The sequence below is a fragment of the Pteropus alecto genome, unplaced genomic scaffold (genome assembly GCF_000325575.1).
Source record: "Pteropus alecto unplaced genomic scaffold, ASM32557v1 scaffold48, whole genome shotgun sequence".
Classification (NCBI taxonomy): domain Eukaryota; kingdom Metazoa; phylum Chordata; class Mammalia; order Chiroptera; family Pteropodidae; genus Pteropus; species Pteropus alecto.
In genome coordinates, this window is record NW_006442110.1 from 790221 (window position 1) to 811573 (window position 21353).

Sequence of the window (21353 nt, forward strand, 5' to 3'; positions counted from 1 at the left end):
AGGGGAGGGCACTCAGAGCGAGGGGGGCTTGGCACCCCGAGCACATGCTGCTGGTGATGTGTAAGCACACGTGAGGGTGGTGCCTCCATACCACGGGCCTTTGGTGTGTGAGACAGAGCTACTGTGGATGATCTGGCGACTCTTAGCCTTTATTTCTTTCCTCGTCTCAGGTCATCTCTTGAGCGTGAGTTGGAATATCCTCAGCTTGTCCCAGGGGGAAGGAACTGTTCTGCTGTCGGAAACCAGTTGCTTTCCCCATCTTCAGTTACACTTGGAGAGGGAGGGCTGAACTAGCGCATCTGTCACAGAGCCTAGGGACACATCTGGTGGTGGGGAGCGCACCCTGAGCCCGCCAGTCCCCAAGGAGGAAGGCACGGGGACTGCGCAGCAGTTCTGGACACCGGGCGGCTCACAGCAGCAGAAAGTCACTGTCTCACAGTTCTGGAGGTTATATATTATACACCCCATGCCTGGGCATCGGCGGACCAGGCCCCTCTGAGGCTTTGGGGGGCGCTGTGCCTCGCTCCAGCCCGTCTCCACATTTCCTGTCGTCCTCCCCGTGTCCGTCTCTGTGTCCAGAGCACCTTTTCCTGAGGACAGTGGCCATTGCCGCACTTAGGGCTCAGTCTGCTCCAGTGGGACCTTGTCTCGACCTCATTACATCTTCAAAGGCCTTGTTTTCAAATAAGGTCACATTTCTCAGACAGACATGAGTGTTGGGGACACGATTCAACCTGGTATGATAGTTTTAGACATGAATTTCCAAAGTGAAATTTTATGGATTATATGCTTCCACTAAAATGCATAAAAGTATAGAAGGTCTTATTAAAGGAATTGTTAAAGCAGGCCCATTACAATTGTTTTAACCTATAGAGGGCTAGAGTCTCTGTGATTATAAATCTTTAGTAATTTTTAAAATTGTAAACCAATTCAGAGGAAATCCTGTCTAGACTTACAAATCTGAGTTATAAATTAAAACTTTCCCAATTTTGTTATTTTTTAAGCACAAGCATGCTATTGTTATCAAGGAGAGATTATTGAGGGTAACGTTTTCTGATGAGAGAATGATGAGCAGTGTCATTGCGTGTTTTGAAGTGGATGGTTACAGAATGCTTACTGTTGATTCCCGCAGCATCCCAAGTACCAGATTGGTTTGTTCAATAATAACCCTTTTTATTCTAAATATAGTAGTGCAAAGAAATTTAACCTGGTCCAGATGGATAACACCTGAAGACGCAACTCTTCCTGAGTTCCTTTGTATATAACTTCTGCTTTTTGTGGTATTTTCAGTTTTTTCATTGCCTTCTTTTAAAATTTTTTAGGTTCTGTCCAGGTTTCTCTGCTGTATTTCAGACCAGTGCGTCCAGTAGAACTTTCTGCAGTGACAGAAATGTTCTCTATCTGTGCTGTTCCGTGCAGCAGCCGCTGGAAACGGCTGGTGGGACTGAGCAACTAAATTTTTAGTGGGATTTGACTCTGATTTAAGCAGCCACGTGTAGCCAGATTTCGTCCCTCTCAGGCAGTCGTCAGCGGTTTGTCCTAAACTTTTTTTGTCCATATGTAAGAAACACATGCATGTGTTTGAGTATATACTGTTTTTAAAACAAACGATGTGGCCCCAGTTGACACGAATCTGTGGCTTGTGTTTTCCGCTCTGGTCTGAGGGCCTTCGCGGCGTCCCCAGGCCTGTCGAGGGTCCTCATCAGTCCCAGTGGCTGCCCAGTGGCTGCCCAGAGCTCGGGCCTGGATGGGTTTCTCAGTCAGTCTTTCTCTTTTTTATTGATGTTTATTTATTCATCACTTTTAGTATATAATGTGTATTAACTCAGTGATCATTAATTCCGATTAAAACCTAATAATGAAAGTAGAATCACTTATTTTAAGTTATGAACTTCTTTATTAGATTTATTTAAATAAACAAGGCATAGTCCTATTTCTTATATCTTCCTATATCTTTGTTATCTTTACGAGTTTACTTCTCTTTCAGATTTAAATTTGCATTAGATCTTACTATACTTTTCAGTTAAACAGTTTGAGCGAGGGCCGATTCTGATAACCAGGCCGATGGCTTTTCCTACGGACTTGTAATAAAACCTTAGAGTTTTAAAGCGGCCAATCTCAGATTAACCGTGTTTTAGGGAGAAAGGAAAGCAAGATGGAGGCACAAAAGAAGCATGTAAAATTTTCATTTTTCGAGTAAATACTGGAATCAAAGAGGCTGGGTTAGGTTGAACCATAGGGAGGTGCCTTTTCTTTTAAAGGATGGAATGGTCCAATATTGGCAGTTTCCTGAAGTTCAAGCTAATTTATGTGGTGAATTCGCGCAGGAAGCCCTGACTCAAGGCTGTGCAGTGAGCTCATCCCCGGGGGGAGATGCGGCCGGGGGCTGGGCACCCACCTACGGGGGCACTGGGCAGGGGCAGGGCCGGAACAGCTTAGGCTTCTGCTGATGGCCGGCGGCCGGGTTTGCTGCTGCTTCAGGGGTTGTGGAAGGGTGGTGTTCCGGTTCCGCTGTTCCTTCCTTTGATGAGGGGGATGCTCTTCGTACAGGGGAAGTCCCCCGCACCCCCCGTCTGTGGCCGGTGCCACAGCTCCCCGTCCTTCTCTGCCACTCTGCAGTGTAGCCGCTTGGCTCGCGGTCGTTTCCAGTTGTGACGAATCCGTTTTCCGTGTTCTTATTTTCTTATGTGTCAGCCACCGTGCGGAACGGTGCCTGGGTGTTCGCAGGTGAGGGCCAGGGCCCCTCTTGGGCCTTCCAGCTTCCCAGCCTTTCCCCCGGTCTTATGTTAGCAGAGTCTCTGGGGTCTCTGGCCCAGCAGCCGCCCAGCCCGTGTCAGAGGGAGAGTCCCCAGGGCGGCTGATGGGACGGCTGATCGATCATTGAAGTGTGTGTGTGTGTGTGCGTGCGTGTGCGTGCGTGCGTGCGTGCCGCAGGCTTTTCCCACAGATACATTAAACCAAGGTTTCATAGATTTTTTAAGATTGCTGTTCAATTATAAATAGGCCTTAAAATGTTTATTATGTCGGAAAAATATTAGTACAGCTAAATTATAAGTATCCACCAACAAAAGAAAATTTTGAATATTTTATCTCAACATTTTAAGGCTTGCAAACACTTGGTATATATTTTTTCTACATACACATTATGTATATATATATACGTGTGTAGAAAACATTTAGAAAATAACATTTAGAAAATAACATTTAGAAAAAACAAAATAAATAATATAAAAAGTATAAGGTATATTGGATTACATTGTTTTTGTTTTTTTCACCCAAGAAAGATAGTAATATAAAGATTTCCAGGTCAGTGACCACAGTACTACAGGGTGTCGGAAGCTGCACAGTGTCACATTGCTTAAGTCAGTGATTCATCTGCGTGGGCTTTTCTTGTTGGACAAGGAGGATATTTTTTTTTCCAGTTTTTGAAAGTCAGAAACAAAATGCAGATGAATATCCTTATGACTACACCTTTGTGCACTTTATTATTTGCTGATGATAATTCTTAAGTGGAATTTTGGGGCCAAAGGGTATACGGATTATAAAACCTTTTAATGTCAGCAGATATCACTGGGGCATAATTGTCCCCCCCCCCCTTCAGCTTGCGGATGAATCGATCATAATTTTAGCCGTCTGAATATAAAAGAACCAGTAAAAATGAAATGACATGTTCATTGCCAACGGGCCGAAAAGCCACAGGTATGGGGTGGGGTCGGGGCAAAATAGTTTGAAAAGGTGGTAAATTTGAAAGGCAGGGTGAGTTCAGAGAGAGAGGGACAGGTGACGAGCTGTTGTTCTGAGTAGGACAGCGAGCCGGGGGGTCGGCCAGGTTCCCTATAAGTTGACCTTTTATTGCCCGAGTTGAAAACATAACTTTCATGTAAGTGGAGCGTGAGCGGCTCCTGATTTCTCTAATCTGGAAAGGTGTTTCTGCGCGCCCCAGAATAACTCATTTTGCTGGGAAAGGGTATCCCCAAGGCCAGGGGTGGGAGAAGGAAGCGGAAGGGGGGATGTGGGCGGTTGTTGGGAAAAGGCCTCGGATGCGGAGCCTCGGCCCTGGCTGCTGATGCGGAGGCTCGTGGGCAACCTGGTGACATTTTGAGCACGTGATCTGCGGTGTCCGTGTGCAGGACAGCTTGGGAGGGAGGCGGGGGCAGGGGGCCGACACGGTGGCAAGGGCCCCAGGGAAATGGGCAGGTGGTGTTCCCGGGGGTGGGCGGGGCACGTCGAGCGCCACTGCCTGGGCAGAGGCGGCAGAATGTGCTGGGCAACTGCTGTAGAGACACAGGGAAAGGAAAAGCGTTTAGCTTGGTGCTTGAGAACAATGGCTGTCGGGAGAGGAAGGCCGTCTTATTTCTAAAAGTTATTAGAAAATGTAGCTTATAAAACTTCTTATTTTTATTTTTTTAAATTATTATTATTTACGCCTACAGCACCTGGTCTTCCTAGGTGGTCTCCCATCCAAGTCCTAACCAGGCCCGACCCTGCTTAGCTTCCGAGATCAGACATCGGGCTTGTTCAGGGTGACGTGGCTGTAGACCATGGACCGTGGCTCCACTGGGGCGCAAACCCAGGACCTTCTGCGTGTAAAGCAGACGTGCTGACTGCTGCACTGTGCAACCATGTCCATAAAATCTTTTAAAACCAAATCTTGAGATTCATGGTACGTTTAGTTCCTTTTGCCACATCACTGAAAATGGCGCTGTGCGTTTGTAGAGTAGAAACAGGGGAACACGGAAGTGACGTGTATTACGCAGCTCTGGCTTCTCGTCTTGGCACTGCTGACATCAGGGGGCTGGCCGGCTCCGTGCCGGGGGGCCGTGCCGTGTGCCGAGGCGTGTTTGGCAGTGTCCCCGGACTCCACCCTCCAGGTGCCCGCGGATGTTGCCAGCCGTCCTGGGGTGGGAGGCCCGCGCGAGAGCCAGCGCTCCAGCGACAGCCAGGACTACAGCATCGGGGCCGCCGGCCCCTAGGACAGGGCCCAGTGCGCAGCCAGCTCTCCAGTGCTTGTCCAATAAATGAATAATCAGATTTTGGCTTTGAATTGAAAACTCGGGGCCCGACTATTCAAGCTGTGTTAGTACGGGCCTCATTTTCTAATCTGGAGTATTAAATTGAAGTATTAGACTTCTTCCAGCGCGTAATTGGTTCTGATACTTTTTGTTTTGCTGTAAAATGTTCAAACATCTTAGTTTGGCATTCAAGTCCTTCCTATGCCCTCGATCCATTTTACCTGTCAACACGTACTTGTCTGCACACGGCCGGACTTCGCCCTCGCCTCCTCCTACCCAGCCACTCTCGCTGCCTGAATTACTTCTCTCCCCTCCTCTCCCATTTCCAGTCTGAAATCTTGCCCACGCCTCCGTGCAGCCTTTGCTACCGATCCAGCGTCCTCTCTGTCCTCAGCGTGTCTGTCCCTTGCTTTCGCTGTATGTGAGACATTCTTCTGTTTATTTTCGCTGTATCCGTTCCTTAAGTTTGATGACTGTCTCTTGTTTGTACTCGTGTCTCCATCTGGGCGATGCCGTTATGTGTTGTGTATGGATTGAAGTAGAGGCCAGATGTCCCATCTGGGGTGTTAGAGGACGAATTCATTCACTGGGTGTCACATTGAACAAATCCTGCTAATATTGGGATTTTTGCGATACGACTTTAGATGCACTTTTAGCCATATAGTTTGACCAAGTAGTAAATAAGTATTTCTAAAACCTTTATGACTGAATTTTAAATGTATATAAAAGGAGAAAGTGTGTTTTTCCCTTTTCGAACCCCTCGTCCCCCCCAAGCACCCATTACCTGGCCGTGACAGCGGCCCCGTGTGGTCACACCGGGATGCTGCGTGTGGCTGCTGGTCCACCTCTCCTCTCTGCTCCCCGGCCGTTTTGAAACAAGCTCTCGATTTCACATTATCAGTGCGGTGTGTAACTAGGTAGTTTTTTTTTTTTCCCCCATGATTTCTGCAAGACATTTTGGGAAAACTGGTTCAACTGAAAGAATGGGAAGCTGGCGTTGAGACTGCTCAGAGGATGGACTGGAAAGGGGTTTCGTTGGTTCGGGGGGGCCCTGGGTTGAGGGGCGAAGGGGAGGCAAGCAAGTGGAGGGAGGCAGTGTGCGGATTCTTCCTAGAAGTAGTCCACGGAAGGAAGAGCTCAGGAGAGGCACTTTGAAGAGGGAGAAACGCAACAACTTTTATGTATTTCATTTTATTAGATTCTTTGTCAGAAGTTAAAGGAGATTAGAGAGTTTTTCACTGAAGTTGAAAATAGAACACAGAAAGTCGAAATGCAGCGCCCCCCAAATCCAGGACTTCTGACTTAATACACTGAAGGAAATATCGGAACTTTGTTAATCGCGTCGCACGGTCCATCATCATCGCTCCATGTTAACCGGTTAAGGAACGTGGGACGGGGAAGTAAGTACCCAGGTACACGCCGACGTAGATCTGGAATTGGACGCAAAAATTAGTACGCATCCGAGTATACACTTTGCACAAAGAAAGGTTCTGCAAACTCTGGGCAGGGCAGGAAACCCAAAAGAAACGTGTCTCTTCTTAAGGAGCTTGGAGTGTAGATAGGAAACAGGAAGTTAAAATGAAGGAAAAACAACCCATCGTTTAAATAGTTAATTAACAAATCTCAGCTCAATAATGAAAGCCGCCGGTAAAAGAGAGGCCGAGGTCAGGGACGTAGCTAAGGGTGCTGAGTCGGAGGCCGGGGGAGGGGAGGGGACAGCGGGAGTCAGGGACACTTCGGAGTCTGTGGGTAGGACTGGAGGGACCTGGGATACTCGGAGTGCAGGGAGATTGCTTTTCAAGTTAAGTTTAAATTGTGACATTTCCTGTTCCTTTCTTCTGCATGTAATTTTATGTCTAATTATATGTAGTTTAGCGTGGAGAATAAGGAGCGTTTGTGTGCCTCCCTTATAGTTTAAGGACAGAACTCTACCCAGTATTCCTTGAAGTCCCCAAAACGCCTCTCCCCCCCTCATCCGTCCTTCCCCTCCAGAGTAATCACTCTGAAATTTGCGTTTAACACTTTCTTGGTTCTTTTTATAGATTTAGGAGCCATGTCTGTGTCTGTCCCTGTATTTTACACGCTTAGGTTTGCTGCCTTTCTGCCTGATCGTGATGGAGTCGTATGCTGTATGTGTGGTGTGCAGCCTTCTGCAGCTCGCTGTTCTCGTTTGGTGTGATTCCCCTGTGTTCACACTCACCACTGCCGTTAATTCATTTTTGCTTTCGGATTGAACTGTTTTCTCCATGTTCCGTCTCGTTTCCACCCTTCCCTTTGGTAGTTACACATTCTGTGTGTACTGTTTTAAGTCAGCCCTAGAAGCATCAGCAGAGCATTTATCTGACGTGGGGCGTGAGTCAGCAATTCGCCTTCCTCTGAGGTGGCCACCCGAAAGGCTCTGTCTCTGCCCAGCCCGCCTCCTCACGTGTGTGTCCTTGCTGCAGCCCCCTGACTCACACCTCGCCGCGGGTCTTCCCGGCCGTCCGTGTTTGTGCGGGAGCAGTGACAAGTTCACTCTTCCCTTTCTGTACCACTTGGGGAGCTCGCCTTCCTCAAACTTCACAGGTTTAACTGGTTGGCATCTTTTGGTGGTACAAAAATCTGTTTCGTTTTTCTAAAAATTTAGCCTCCTCTTTGAAAGACGGCTGCACTTCTGTATAGTATTATGTACTTGGTTGTAATTAAACGTGTCCTGGTGAAACGCCACGCCAGAACGTCGGCAGGTGTATACGTGTACTTGGCTTTTAGGGGTAATGCTGAGTGTGCTCCAGGATGATGGCGCCCGTTCACACTGCCGTCAGGAAGGGTAACAAAGTCCCCGTTGCTTTTTTTTTTTTTTACCAGCTCTCAACATGATCAGATTTAAGACCTTTCCAATACAGTAGGAATACAGTGAGAAATATCCTAATATTGTTTTAGATTTCATTTTTCTGATGATGAGATTCAACACCTTTTCAATCTTTTCCTCTGACTTTATTTTCAGCTGGTTTTTTTTTTTTGGCCTTTGCGTTTAGATGTCTCTTCATAGCTTTAAACCCATTTCATTTATAAATCTAGTCTGGTAATTTTTGTCCTGCTGGAGACGTGATTTCATTTACGTGTTTTATAATTATTGGTACATGTTTGGAGTCATTTCTACCATCATATTTTGTACTTATTATTTGTCAAGTCCCATATGTCCTTTTCGTGTTTGTTTTTATTTTATTTCCTACTTAACAATATTCCCATTGAGAAATTCGATGCAGTTATGATTCTTGATCCTTTGTAAATAAATTTCCTTTCCCACAATACTGTTAGTGCTTTCCTTTTTCCTGTTTTTCTATATTTCACCACAAAACATTGTTTTGGAAAGTTTCCTAGAGCACAAGTTATTTTTTTAATGGGTCATTACACTTTCTTAATAGACTTAATTTTTTCGGGCAGTTTTAGATTTATAAAATTGCACAGAAAGCACAGTTTCCAACATACCCCTTTTTCCAAGAAGACGCATTTAGAAGGAAATGTCAGGTGGATAAAACGGATGTGAGTTTAAAATGTGTCATTTTTAAATCAAGAACATTCTGAAAAATTGATTTTTTCATGGATCTCTTATTTTCCATTTCTTTTTTTTTGAACTGCCATTCTTAACAAATGCTCACACTTCACAACCGTCCTTTATTGGAAAATCCTATGTGTACCACTGTAAATTCTTTGATTGCAAAGTGGTAAAATAAAACAACAATAAAAAAAATGATACCTAGGTATTTATTAGAAAGCTTTATTTTTGCTTGTGGTAATTATGATACATACTCCCTGCTCGCTTTAAATGTTCACATCTCCGTGCTACGTAAACGTCGCTTAGCGGCCGTAGCACCTGTGGATGCTGTGTGTCTAAGGAGGACATCTGACCACAGAGGCTTCACGCTTGCCACGTACGAGGGACGATGCTAGTTCAGTTGTGTCCATTTCGAGCCGCTGTGATGACTACCGGCTGTCTAATGGGAATATAGTGACTCTTGATTTTTTCCTTTGGTTTGGCGATAATGTCCTCATTGCTACATACATTTGCCTTGACAATGACTCGTGTAGTGTTTTGGTCTTTCTAATTACCAGAATATTTTCCTCTAAGACCTTTTTGACATGAGAGACTGCGTGAGATCGGTGTTTAGGGTATGGTTGGCACATCTGTCCCTTACATTCCTGCAGGCATCTTTCCCCGTAACTTGCCCAGCTGAGAGTGTTCTCACCCTTTGCTAATCTGACATGTCACATGATATCTCCTCGCTTTAATTCTCATTTCTAAAATTGTTAGTGAGGTGGACTGTCGTGTGTTTTGTGGCCATTTCATTCTCTCTTTAATTGCTGGCCATGTTCTTTGTTTTTCTATTGGGAATTTTTCTTTTAAAAATATTACTCTATTAGGAATATTTTTAAGAAAATTTATTTAATGTTATCCAGTAAGTGATATATTTTAGATGGCTTTAAGTATCAAATTATGACCAAAGAACAGTAATGCTGTGACTTTATTTTTATTGGGTGTGGTAGGTATGTGTATGTGTCTGTTAGCTTACCTAGATATCTATTAAATTATTGAGTGAAACAGTCACAGGGATTTTTTGGTATCTTGTAATACAAATAATTGGCACAAATTTTCAGTTTCCAGGTAGTTTTGGCATACGGACTCAGTAATGGTTAGAGGTTAAAAATTAGGCCATCAGCTTCAGTCACGGAGGCATTTGTAACAGTCATTATAAACAAACCCCAGACTTCGTAAACTGTTGCTATATTTTCGCATGTGACTCCTCAGAACTATCATTCAGTATGTTAGGTGTCAGACTGTGCTGTACAGAGCGGGTAAGAAATAACCCTGGACGACCACAGCAGAGAAGATAAAGCACTCTCCAGTGGTTCCCCAGGAAAAACACCTTTTAGCCCTCCCCCAATTTATTAAATTATAGATGAATATATGCTCTTATAAAAAACTCATGAGGCGCTGAAAGGCCTTTCTTTGGCCCTGTTTTCTTTCACGGCACCAGAGGAAACCACTGTCATCGGTCAGTACGTATCATTCTAGATCTTTTGCTGTGCATTTGCATGTGCATACACTCACACAAACGTGCATGCTTATGAAACATAAATGCATATTTATACGTTTGTTTGCAATTATAAAACATTCATGGACTCATGCGTGTTCTGTAATGTACTTTTTCTCGTTAAACTGTGTCTTAGAGATCTTTCTGTATCAGTACAAAAGGGTCTGCCTTAGTGTTTGCAGTGACTAGGGACTGAAAGTCATCAAACGGATAGAACATACTTTAAATGTTTGTGTATAGCGAGCATCCTCATATCTTTCTCTATTCTCTCTGTATTTAGGCACACGAGGTAGAATTGAGTTTTAGACGCAAAACCGATAGATCAGATGTTGTGCATATTTTATACGTTGGTAGATATCGCTAAATTGCCTTCCAGCGTGTGCTGCACTGTTCACTGTTCACACCCTTGCCGCTGTTATGTGTGTCTTTGTCACTCCCGTATTCCCACGGTCACTGAATATTATCAATATTTTTCATTTTCCAGTTCATTGTTTGATTTCCCTGATTGCTTGGTGAGGCTGAACACTTCATCATATTTTATAGGCTAATTCATTTTGTCCACAAATTGCTTATTTGTATCCTTTGTTCCTTTTCCTGTTAGGTTTGTTTCTCAACTTACTTGATTCTTCCTTTATGTCCATAAGTAAGTTTTATTTTTTTAATTAAAGTTATTTCTGATAATTTTATGGTTGTCGCATCTCTTTTCATTATGTTCGATTCTTGGTGCTATTTGTTCAAAACGATGTACAGAAAGTTGTTGATGTTTTTATGTTACTATGTCGATGTGACAATCTTATAGAACTCTTAGCTTTCCATTAGATTAACTTGTGTTTTCTGAGTAGATGTTGGTGATGTTATCTGCTAATGATGCCAGTTTTTGTCTATTCCCTGTGGTGGTAAAACTTCTGATTTTTTCTGTTTACCTTAAGGACATAACATTCCGCATCATGGTACACGGCTTTCTTGTACAGCTCGACGGCACGTGAGAGTGCGTGTTTTGCTCGGCGGGACGCAGGCCTGCGCCTCTAGCACGGTTAGGTGCTCGCGTCAGGTTTCGCTCTTCAGCCCAGGTTTTCTCCTGACTCGCGGAACCGTCGTGTTCGCTCAGCACAGCACGTGTTGGGCCCACGTGGGCGCGACACGTGGTGCTGCAGGCGTCGGGCGTGCGCCAGTGACGAGAACCGCGGTCTGGCCCTCGTGGCGGCTGCCTCCTCGCTGAAGAGACAGGTCGATCAGACGACACGTCCGCGTAGTGTCGGGCGTGAGGAGGAACGGAGCAGGAAAACGGGTAGCGGGCGACGGGCCCCGTTTTGCGGATTTGCTTGTGAGAGGTGTCCCCTCTGAGCACGTGACGTCTCAGCGGACACCTGAGTGCGGAGAAGCTCGTGCACGTCGGGGAGAAGACTGCCGTAGGTGGGGAAATCTGTGCGCGCAGAGGCCCTGAACCGGAGCGTCCTCGGTCTGCCCTGCACGAGCAGGTGGCCGGTACCGCAGGATGACCATGGAAGGGGCAGCGTGCTCGTGGGTGACATCAGGGGTGACCCGGCCGGCCACATCACGGAGGCCCTGCGGGTGCTCTGTTCTCGGTGTGACGAGCAGCCTTCGGAGCACTGGGAGGGAGACGAGGGGCCCGATTTGGTTGAGGGTTCGTAACCGTCCTTCAGAACGGTCTGGAGAGCGGCCGCAGGGCGGCGGCTGACTGCAGTAGAGGCGGCGGTGCGAGACCCGTCAGATTGGGGCGTCTTCATCATCATCTCCGACCTTCATTTTGCTCATCTGTAAAATAGAGCTGGTAACGGAACGGTGCCTCACATACTAAACGCTCAGTAAAGCAGGGTTAGTTGTACAATTCCCAATTGTAACAGTAACCAAGAAAATGAAGGTGGTGTGAGGCCGTTAGTGTCGCTGGTTTCCATGTGGGACTGCATCTCGAAGGGAGAGCTGGCGGGGTTTGCTGACACGTGGGGTGCGAGAGGAGGGAATCTAAAGGTGTGGAATCAGATTCGGTTTTCGACATGTTTGTTCACTCTGAGATGCTTGTAGACGGGTGAACGTGAGTTGTAATTCGGTGGACAGGGAGGGGATGGAAGGTTTGGGAGTTTACCGGGTAGACGTCAGGAGACTGGGTGGGACCTCCCAGGGAGGCGGTGAGCCTCTGTGGGTGAAGGGTTAGTGACCGAGGCCTGGACCCCCGACCACTTAGAAGCCAATAAAGAAGAGGAATCAGCAGGGAAAGTGAGAAGAAAGTGGTAGAAGAATCAGGAGACTCCTGTCCGAGAAGCCAAGGAGAAAATCGTCGCTCATGTCTGGGGCGGTGACAGGCGCCGCTGCAGGGCTGTTTTATCCGCGCCGTGCGTGCGGTTCCGGGTGGTCAGCCTGGGCCCTGGCCGGGGTCTCTTAGCTCAGTTCCGGAAGCCTCTGTTGCACTGACTGGGGTCAGGTGCAGGCCAGCTCGGGCGCCCTCTCTTGCTGAACCTCAGCACTCGCTCCGGGCTTTCGGACCCCACCGAGTCCCTTCAGTACCGGGAATGCTGGGGACATGAAGAGCAGCAAACCGATGGCGTTCTGGCAGTACTTGGCATCTTGGCGTTCGTTCCTGATCAGCCCGCTGTTATATATTCTTAAGGAAATTCGAATAGTTGTTGTGTACATTATTTCTGTTTTATACTTGCATTTGGTGGAAGAAGTTTGGCATCTACTTCTCCATGTTATTTGGAGAATATTCGGAACTGGAGCCCTTTGATAAACTTTCATTTGAGGTTTTTATGTGTTTTTACAGTGAAAAGCCAGCTGTAATTTTCTGTTCTTGCATCGGCCTTGCTTTGATTTGGTGTGACAATCGTAATGTCTGGGACAAATGGGAGGCGGCTGTTTTTTTATTCCAAAGAACAGGTCTGTGTTCGTGATGGATGTTGGTTATATATGAAGCCCGTGACTTGTGTCAGTGTCATGCCCCCTCATAGATGGAGTTGGGAAGCAGCCCTTCCTCTAGGATATCCCGAAGACGGTGTGGGATTAGTACTATTCCTTAAGAGTTTGGTGGAACTAATCAGCATAGCCATCTATAGCTGTGTTTGTCTTTTTTCACTTCGTCCTTTAATTTTGGATAAATTTTTTCTTTGCTACGTCTTTAAGGTCCGTCATCTTTTCTTTTACCATTTCTCATCAGATGTGAGTGGAATTTTAATCTGAAGTTCTTTTGATGTTGCCTCTATGAGTTCCATTTTGTTTATTTTTTAGTATCTTTCTTACTTCCTCATATTCGTTTTCTGTTACATTCTTGAGCATATGAAACATATTGATAAAAGCTGGTTTAATGTCCAGTCTTGTCCCTTCTACCATTTGTTTTCTGTTTCTATTCCTTGATTTTTCTCCTGCTTATGACTCATATTTTCCTGCTTCTTTGTATACCTTGTAAATTTTTGTTGCAGGCCACATATCGTGATTTTGTTGTTGCTGAGCTAGATTTTGTTGTACTTTAACAAATGTTGAACTTTCTCTTTTGGGGGCCTAGCAGTTAAATTAGTTGTGGATCATTTTGATTCTGTTGAGACTTACTTGTTAGCTCTTTTAGGGACGGGCTAGAACAGCATTTGCCCTGGGCTTTCTTTAGCCCCCCGACTCCTGAGGGTTCTTCCCACTCTGGTCTCCGCCGATGCATTAGTCACACGGTCAGTGAGGTCCTGGCGCTCTGGCGGGAGGGAACGGTTGATCCCTGGCTCTCCGGGAGCTCTGGGGTTTGACTGTGTCGCAGCTCTTAGGTCATTCTTCTTCCTTGGAAGTTGTTCTTGCTCAGCCTTGTGGGGTTCACACCACGATTATTAGATTGCTGTCGAGAGAAGCGCCAGGGGTACCCACACGCAGACTTCCGGTGCTTTCCCTGCACAGCTCGCTCCCGTGGCCTCTGTCCCATAGTTTCTAGCTCCCTTTAGCCTCCTGGACGGGCGACTCCCATTTCCCCTTCTCAGCATAATTTCCAGTCTCGAGAGTTCCACTCTGCGCTACAGTTTGTAAATTAACTTCATGCAGAAAGGCTTCATGGTGGCAGGGTTCCCCTTGTTTGTTTCTCTTTGTTCCGGGGTGACGGTCCTGTCCCTTGCTGTTATCAGTGTCTGATAATGGTTGTTTCTTATACTTCGTCTCGTTTTCTAGTTGTTTGTGGCTGGAGGGTATCTTTGAACCTTCCTACGTTCGTGTGGCTTGAAGTGGACGTCTCACGTTATTTTAGCACCTCAAATTAGCTTGTAAGATTAATATGGAACGTTGAATTTTGGGTGGAAATTTTTCTCAATACCGTTAGTGGTATTATTATTTTTTAAAAATTGCACCAAGTCAAAGAATCTCACCTCACCATGACGCTTATGTTCACTGTACTTTATCAAAGGGTTTATAAATTCCATTTCATTACACTCAGGGTGGGTGTGATCGGATCCTGCTTAGTGTTTAGAATATTTTTCTTCAGATGATTTACAGGGCGTTCATAAGTTTGGGCGTCGCTCCTCGGCTTCATCAGATGCAGAGGTGTAACCTGGTGTGTGTACTCAGAAAAGAGCCTAAACTGCAGAGCGCCAAGATGCAGAGTTACGGGACCCAGGCGTGCTGACCGGGCCTGTCCTCACCTGGAGGCGTCAGGCACGTCCTGGTTTGAGGGGAAATGACTGTGAGGTGTGATGTGACTATTCGATATGATCAAATGTTAGAGAAGTTGTGCACAGTGTTTTATGTTGTGTCCCTTCAGCTTGCGCTTCATAATGAGTTTACTTCTGAGCCTTAAAATTTAAGCTTTAACTGCGTGTATCTGTTTCTCTGTAGGCCTCGAAGCAGAGGAAAAACTGCTGTGGAAGATGAGGACAGCATGGATGGGCTGGAGACGACAGAAACAGAGAATACCGTAGAAACAGGTATCAACACCTGATGAAATTTAAAAACGTATATAATAACTTGCATAATTAGCATTGGTCTATATAGTGATCTGTGAAATTTCCATTCGCTGAAATAGCTTGATGTCACAACAAAGCGAAAAAACTGAGTTCTTTTTTCCCCTCTACAACCCTGACTTAGCAGAAATTATTTAATACCTGTAGAGAAATGTTTTATTAAAGCAAATTAAGACCGGAACAAACTAGTTCCAGGCCATTAGTACGACAGCTTATAGTTTATTTCTGGCTTACGAACTGTCTAGTGTTTGTTTAAAGCTTCCCTGTGTTCTATGTGTGAGGATAAAAATTAGCGAGTGGAATCGTGAGATGCTGGGTGAAGCCCGACCTGATGCTTTCTGCCCCGCCCCCCCCATGCCCTCAGGAGCGAGCGTGCGCGGTGTGTCTGCAGAAGACTGGAAGTTTCCGAACTTTACACAAAGTTGGCGCTTCAATAAGTGGTCACAGGGTCGAGGTTTTATGTTGTAACCTTAGGGTATTGGCGTGAGGCGCTCTCTCCCGACAGTATTTTTGGCAGGTAGATAAAAGTGAGCATCATCCATTTGACCGAAGTCGAACGTCATCCCCTTGGTGCTTACAGACGGTCATAACGGTTTTTAGAGAAAAGTTAGAAATTGCCGTATCTTTTAAAATATAATTTTTCCATAAAGTACCTTTGATGTCACATGCGTTGCTGTCATATAGCAATAATTCTTGGAAAGCTTTCAAATATTTTATAATTCTCCAGTATTTTTCTCATTCTGTCCAATAGGGTCTAGTTAGGTCCTGTGAAAAGGCTGAAGCTTAGAAGTTTCGAATTCTGCATTCTACCCCTTTTATCACCATATTACTTTTAGCCGAATTTATATACGTTTCTTACTAGTTCTTTTTCATGTTTTTTTCCCCCCTTAATTAAAATTTTTGTACCGTATACTGTTACTTTCTAGTAAAAAGTCTTTGAAGTTTTAAGTGGCCTTTTTCAACATCAGAATTACCTACAAGTTCTCTGGAAACAGCGCTGTCAGGCCGGACCCAGGTCGCACTCATCAGCAGTGTCCCCGAGACGAGTCCTGTCCCGCGTGCTCCGAAGGTTCAGCACCTGCCTCTCCCCCCACCACCCCCGCCTGTCTTGCTGTCGGTTCCAGTCCGTTCAGTGCCGAGACCCCTTCGCTCCCGGTTTCCTTGGCAGCCTCACTCCTCACGCCCCCCCAGCCGGCTGTTCTCATGGTCTCCTTCAGCCTCCGTCATTGTATCACTGATTAGGGCAGTTGCCGTGTCCCTTCCAGAATCTCACTTTCGACCACCCTTCCCTCCGGCCGCCGCCCGTCTTCCTGTTCCCACTCACCGTCTCCGAACATCCTCGCCAGCCGCATCGGGTCCTCCAGTCCGATGATCGTACTGACGGTGTCTGCCGCCCTCCTCTTCCTTGACCCGTCATCGTAGTCACCCTCCTACACCCTAAACGCCTTTGCCGTCCCCCCGCCGTCACCCGTTCATGGTGAAACCCGAATTCTGCCCTTCCGAAGCTGAAAACGGCTGGCGAAAAACACAAACGTACCGACCGGTTTCATTTTAACTCTGTGACCGCAGATCTCAAGGGGGTCCCGATCGCGACCCTCCACGCGTTCTGCTCGTCCTTAGAAATTCTCTCGGCCGCCATTCACGGCGACTGTCCGAGCCCCTTCTCTCCTCTGCAGATTCCCTCAGCTCCTTCCGGCCTTCGCTCCTCAGTTCGCGCTCTCGCCGATCACTTCGGTGAGACGAGGAAGAACGGGAGCAACCGGGGACGAAGGGCCACACTGCCCGCCGTCGACGCTGCCCACGCCGTCCGTGGTCACAGTGGCGTGAAATGTCTCTGTGTCTGTCCCACTCTGTGCCTGAGCCCTGGACTCTGTCCTGGTTCACGTCTTCCTCGGGGCGGCGCATCCCGAATCCTCCTCTCGGGGAACCGTTTCCGTTAGCGTTGGACCCGCCGCCGCATCGCCCTGGTGACCCACGAGGGACTTCGCCGGCCGCACGTCCCTCCTTAGCTACCGTAGTGCGGCTTTGTTCGCCTGTACAGCAAACGTCCTGGAGAGTTGCCCGTGCTTGTGGTGGCTCCTTATACTTTTTTTACCATTTTCTCATGAACCGACTGTAATCAGACTTCCTTCCTCCCGCTCTACTGAAATCGTTCTTGTCCCTGTCACCCAGGATCTCATGTCGCAGAACCAGCTTATTTTTGCCTCCCTCAGCCGTCGAGTGTCACTTCACGTAGCTAACCACGTTCAGGAACGAAAGTCCTTGTTTCTTTCCTTTCCTTTTTTTTTTTTTTTTTTAAGGAAACTGACTTTCGGGACACCTCGTCCTCTTGTCTCCTGCCTCTCCCGTGCCTCTTCGTTCTGTCCTGCTCTTCGTCACTTTGTTTGGTCGCCTTCCGCGTCCCGTGAGCTGGCGACTCTGCAGAGTAGACCGCCCGCTTTTCTCGAGCTTCGGACAGAGCCTCGAGGAGAGGGCTGCCGCGTTCTCTGGGCATCGCCATCTAATGCAGGCTTCGTAAACTTGTTTCGGTTCGTTATGAGTGGTTCATTATAATTTACCTCTACTTGCCTGTGAAGTCGCCGTCGTGTGGCCGGTAGAGCCCCTTTTTGGCTGGCTGCAAACGCGCCACAGCTCACGGCTCTGGCAGCGAGTTTCCACCCGGCTCCAATCCTCTGCCTCGAGGCACAGGGACACCTGGTGTCGGACCGAGAGGGCGCGTAGTTCTTAGTGGAGAGAGTGGTCTTAGAGAGACCTCGGCTCGCGGATGCACATCAGTTTGTCGTGTTGAGGAGTAGTTAGGTTTCTCCATGTTAGTGACAGGCTGGTCATTCCGCAGATGCGGGAGGGCACACGTTAGTGACAGGCTGGTCATTCCGCAGATGCGGGAGTGCACACGTTAGTGACAGGCTGGTCATTCCGCAGATGCGGGAGTGCACACGTTAGTGACAGGCTGGTCATTCCGCAGATGCGGGAGGGCACACGTTAGTGACAGGCTGGGCATTCCGCAGATGCGGGAGGGCACACGTTAGTGACAGGCTGGGCATTCCGCAGATGCGGGAGGGCACACGTTAGTGACAGGCTGGGCATTCCGCAGATGCGGGAGGGCACACGTTAGTGACAGGCTGGGCATTCCGCAGATGCGGGAGGGCACACGTTAGTGACAGGCTGGGCATTCCGCAGATGCGGGAGGGCACACGTTAGTGACAGGCTGGGCATTCCGCAGATGCGGGAGGGCACACGTTAGTGACAGGCTGGGCATTCCGCAGATGCGGGAGGGCACACGTTAGTGACAGGCTGGGCATTCCGCAGATGCGGGAGGGCACACGTTAGTGACAGGCTGGGCATTCCGCAGATGCGGGAGGGCACACGTTAGTGACAGGCTGGGCATTCCGCAGATGCGGGAGGGCACACGTTAGTGACAGGCTGGGCATTCCGCAGATGCGGGAGGGCACACGTTAGTGACAGGCTGGGCATTCCGCAGATGCGGGAGGGCACACGTTAGTGACAGGCTGGGCATTCCGCAGATGCGGGAGGGCACACGTTAGTGACAGGCTGGGCATTCCGCAGATGCGGGAGGGCACACGTTAGTGACAGGCTGGGCATTCCGCAGATGCGGGAGGGCACACGTTAGTGACAGGCTGGGCATTCCGCAGATGCGGGAGGGCACACGTTAGTGACAGGCTGGGCATTCCGCAGATGCGGGAGGGCACACGTTAGTGACAGGCTGGTCATTCCGCAGATGCGGGAGTGCACACGTTAGTGACAGGCTGGTCATTCCGCAGATGCGGGAGGGCACACGTTAGTGACAGGCTGGTCATTCCGCAGATGCGGGAGTGCACACGTTAGCGACAGGCTCACTACGCAGATGCGGGAGTGTACACATCAGTGACAGGCTGGTCATTCCGCATTTGCGGGAGTGTACACGTGCTTGTAAACGCCCCTCTGCGCTGAGGACTTCAGGTGACCTCTGGCGTTGGAGGTTTACAGACCTCGGCGTTTAGAGCAGCACACAGAGGGGAGGGCGCGTAGCTTTCCCGTCTACGTCCTGCACACCGCCACCCCTCGTCGTCAACAGCCCCCTCCAGCGCGGTGCGTCGGTTGCGGCTGGAGCTACGTTGACACGTCGCTGTTACCCCAAGTCCGCAGTTTACCTTAGGGTTCACTCTTGGTGCCGTACGTTCTGTGGATTTGTACGGATGTGTCCTGACATGTGTCCATCGATACCATATCACACAGGGTGGTTTCACTGCCCTGAAGATGCCACATGCTCCACGGAGTCACCGTCCCCCGCCAACGTCTCCTTGCATTTGCCTGTTACACTGTCATGCACTTGGACCACGTCGCATGTAGCCTGTTCAGAGGGGCTCCTGTTCCTTAGCAGTGCACGTTGAAGGTTCTTCTCACGGCTTGGTAGCTCGTTTCTTTTTACTGCTGATTAAGATTCTATTGTATGCGTGAAAAAGGGTTCATCCATTCACCTACTGATGGACGTCTCAGGCGCTCCCAGGGTCTGGCAGTTAGGAATAAAGCTGCTGGAAACATCTGTGTGCAGGTTTTTGTGTGGACAGTTTTCAGCTCCTTTGGATAAACACTAAGGAGCCCGATGGCTGGGTCCTGTGGTGAGGGCACATTTAGTTCTGCAGGAAACCAGACTGTCTTCCGGAGTGTATTTTGGATAACAGCCCTTTATCAGATGTCATTTGCAGATATTTCCCCATTTCTCTTGACAGTGTTTTTCACAGATCAGAAATTTCTAATTTTAGCGAAGTCCAGGTTATCAGTTATTTCTTTCAGGTATCATGCCTTTGCTGTTGTATCTAAAAAGTTCGCGACGGATCCAAGGTCATCTGGGTTTTCTCCTGTGTTATCTTCTGGGAGATTTATAGATTTACCTTTCACGTTGAGGTCTGCGATTCCTTTTTCGGTAGTTTTCGTGAAGGGTGTAAGAGCCGCGTCTAGATTTACCTGCGTGAGCGTGCGTGGACGTCCAGTTCCAGCACCGTTTGTTGAGAAGACCGCCGTTTCCCCGCTGTCTGGCCTCTGCTCCTTCCTTGAAGCTCAGGGGACTATTTCCATAGGTCCATTTCTGGGCTCTCTGCTTTGTTTTATTGATAAATCATTTGCCTCTTCTTTCGCCAGCACTGCTCTGTTTTGATTACTGTAGATGTAGAGAAGTTTTGAAGTCATGTGGTGTCAGCTCTCCAGCTTTGTTCCTCAGGAGCACGTTGGCTGTTCTGGATCTGCATATGAACTTTAGAAGTAGTTTGTTAATATCCACAAAAGAACTTGCTGGGACTCTGATAGGGTTTCATTGAATCTCCAGGTCTAATTGGGAAGAACTGACATCTTGACAGTATTGATCCACGCATGTGGAATATCCATTTATTTATTATCTGATTTTTTTTTATCAGAGTTTTGGAGTTTTTATTATGCGATCTTTTACCTATTTTGTTAGATTCATACCCAAGTATTTCATTTTTGGGTGCTGCTAATGTTAATGGTATCCATATTTTTTAAATTTCAAATTCCACTTGTTTATTGCTGGTGTATAGGAAAGTAATTAACCTTTGTAAATTACCCTTGTATCCTGAAACATTTCTATAATCGCTTATTAGTTCCAGGAGTTTTAATTTTGTTTCTTTCAGATTTTCTACGTAGATGGTCAGGACACCTGCAAACAAAGACGGGTTTATTTCCTTCTTCCCAGTCAGTATGCCTTCTCTTTCCTTTCCTGGCATCATTGCAGTAGCTGGAACTTCCAGTGTGAAGTTGGAAGGGCGTGGTGACGGGTCACACCCTTCTTCGTTCTGGTCTTAATGGGAGAGCTCCCAGTTTCTCACCATCGAACGCGGTATCGGCTGGACTTTTCTCTGTGTAGTGGTCCTTTATCAAGTGGAGGAAATTCCCCTCTTCCTAGTTTATTGAGGTTTTTTTTTTTAATCATGAATGGGTGTTGGATGTTACCAAAAAAATTTTTTTTCTCATCTATCGATGATATCTTCTAGTTTTTCTTTTCTAGTCTATTGATGCAATGGATCACATTAATTGATTTTCCAGTGTTGAACCAACCTTGCATATCTGGGGTAAATCCCACTTGGTTGTGGTATGTAATTCTTTTTATACATTGTTGGATTTGCTTTGCTAATATTTTGTTGAGGATTTTTGCATCTGTGTTTATTAGAGATATTGGTCTCTAGTTTTTCTTTCTTTTTCTTTATAATCTTTGTCTATTTTTTTGTTTTTTGATTTTTGTTTTTTTTGAGGGTGGGTATTAGAGTAATGCTGGCCTTATAAAATGAGTTACGAAGGATTCCCTCTGTTTCTGTCTTCCA

At 47.1% G+C, this 21353-nt stretch overlaps 1 protein-coding gene and 1 pseudogene across 1 annotated transcript in view; one reads left to right on the plus strand and one right to left on the minus strand.

Annotated features, from left to right (window-relative positions):
• The window catches only part of KMT2C (lysine methyltransferase 2C), a 205659-nt gene that overhangs the window by 29746 nt on the left and 154560 nt on the right, over positions 1-21353 (plus strand). The window contains exon 2 of the mRNA XM_025039018.1: positions 14897-14985. Coding sequence (XP_024894786.1) covers positions 14897-14985 — 89 coding nt within the window. The remainder of the gene's footprint in view (positions 1-14896; positions 14986-21353) is intronic.
• LOC112469992 lies at positions 4425-4540 on the minus strand (annotated as a pseudogene).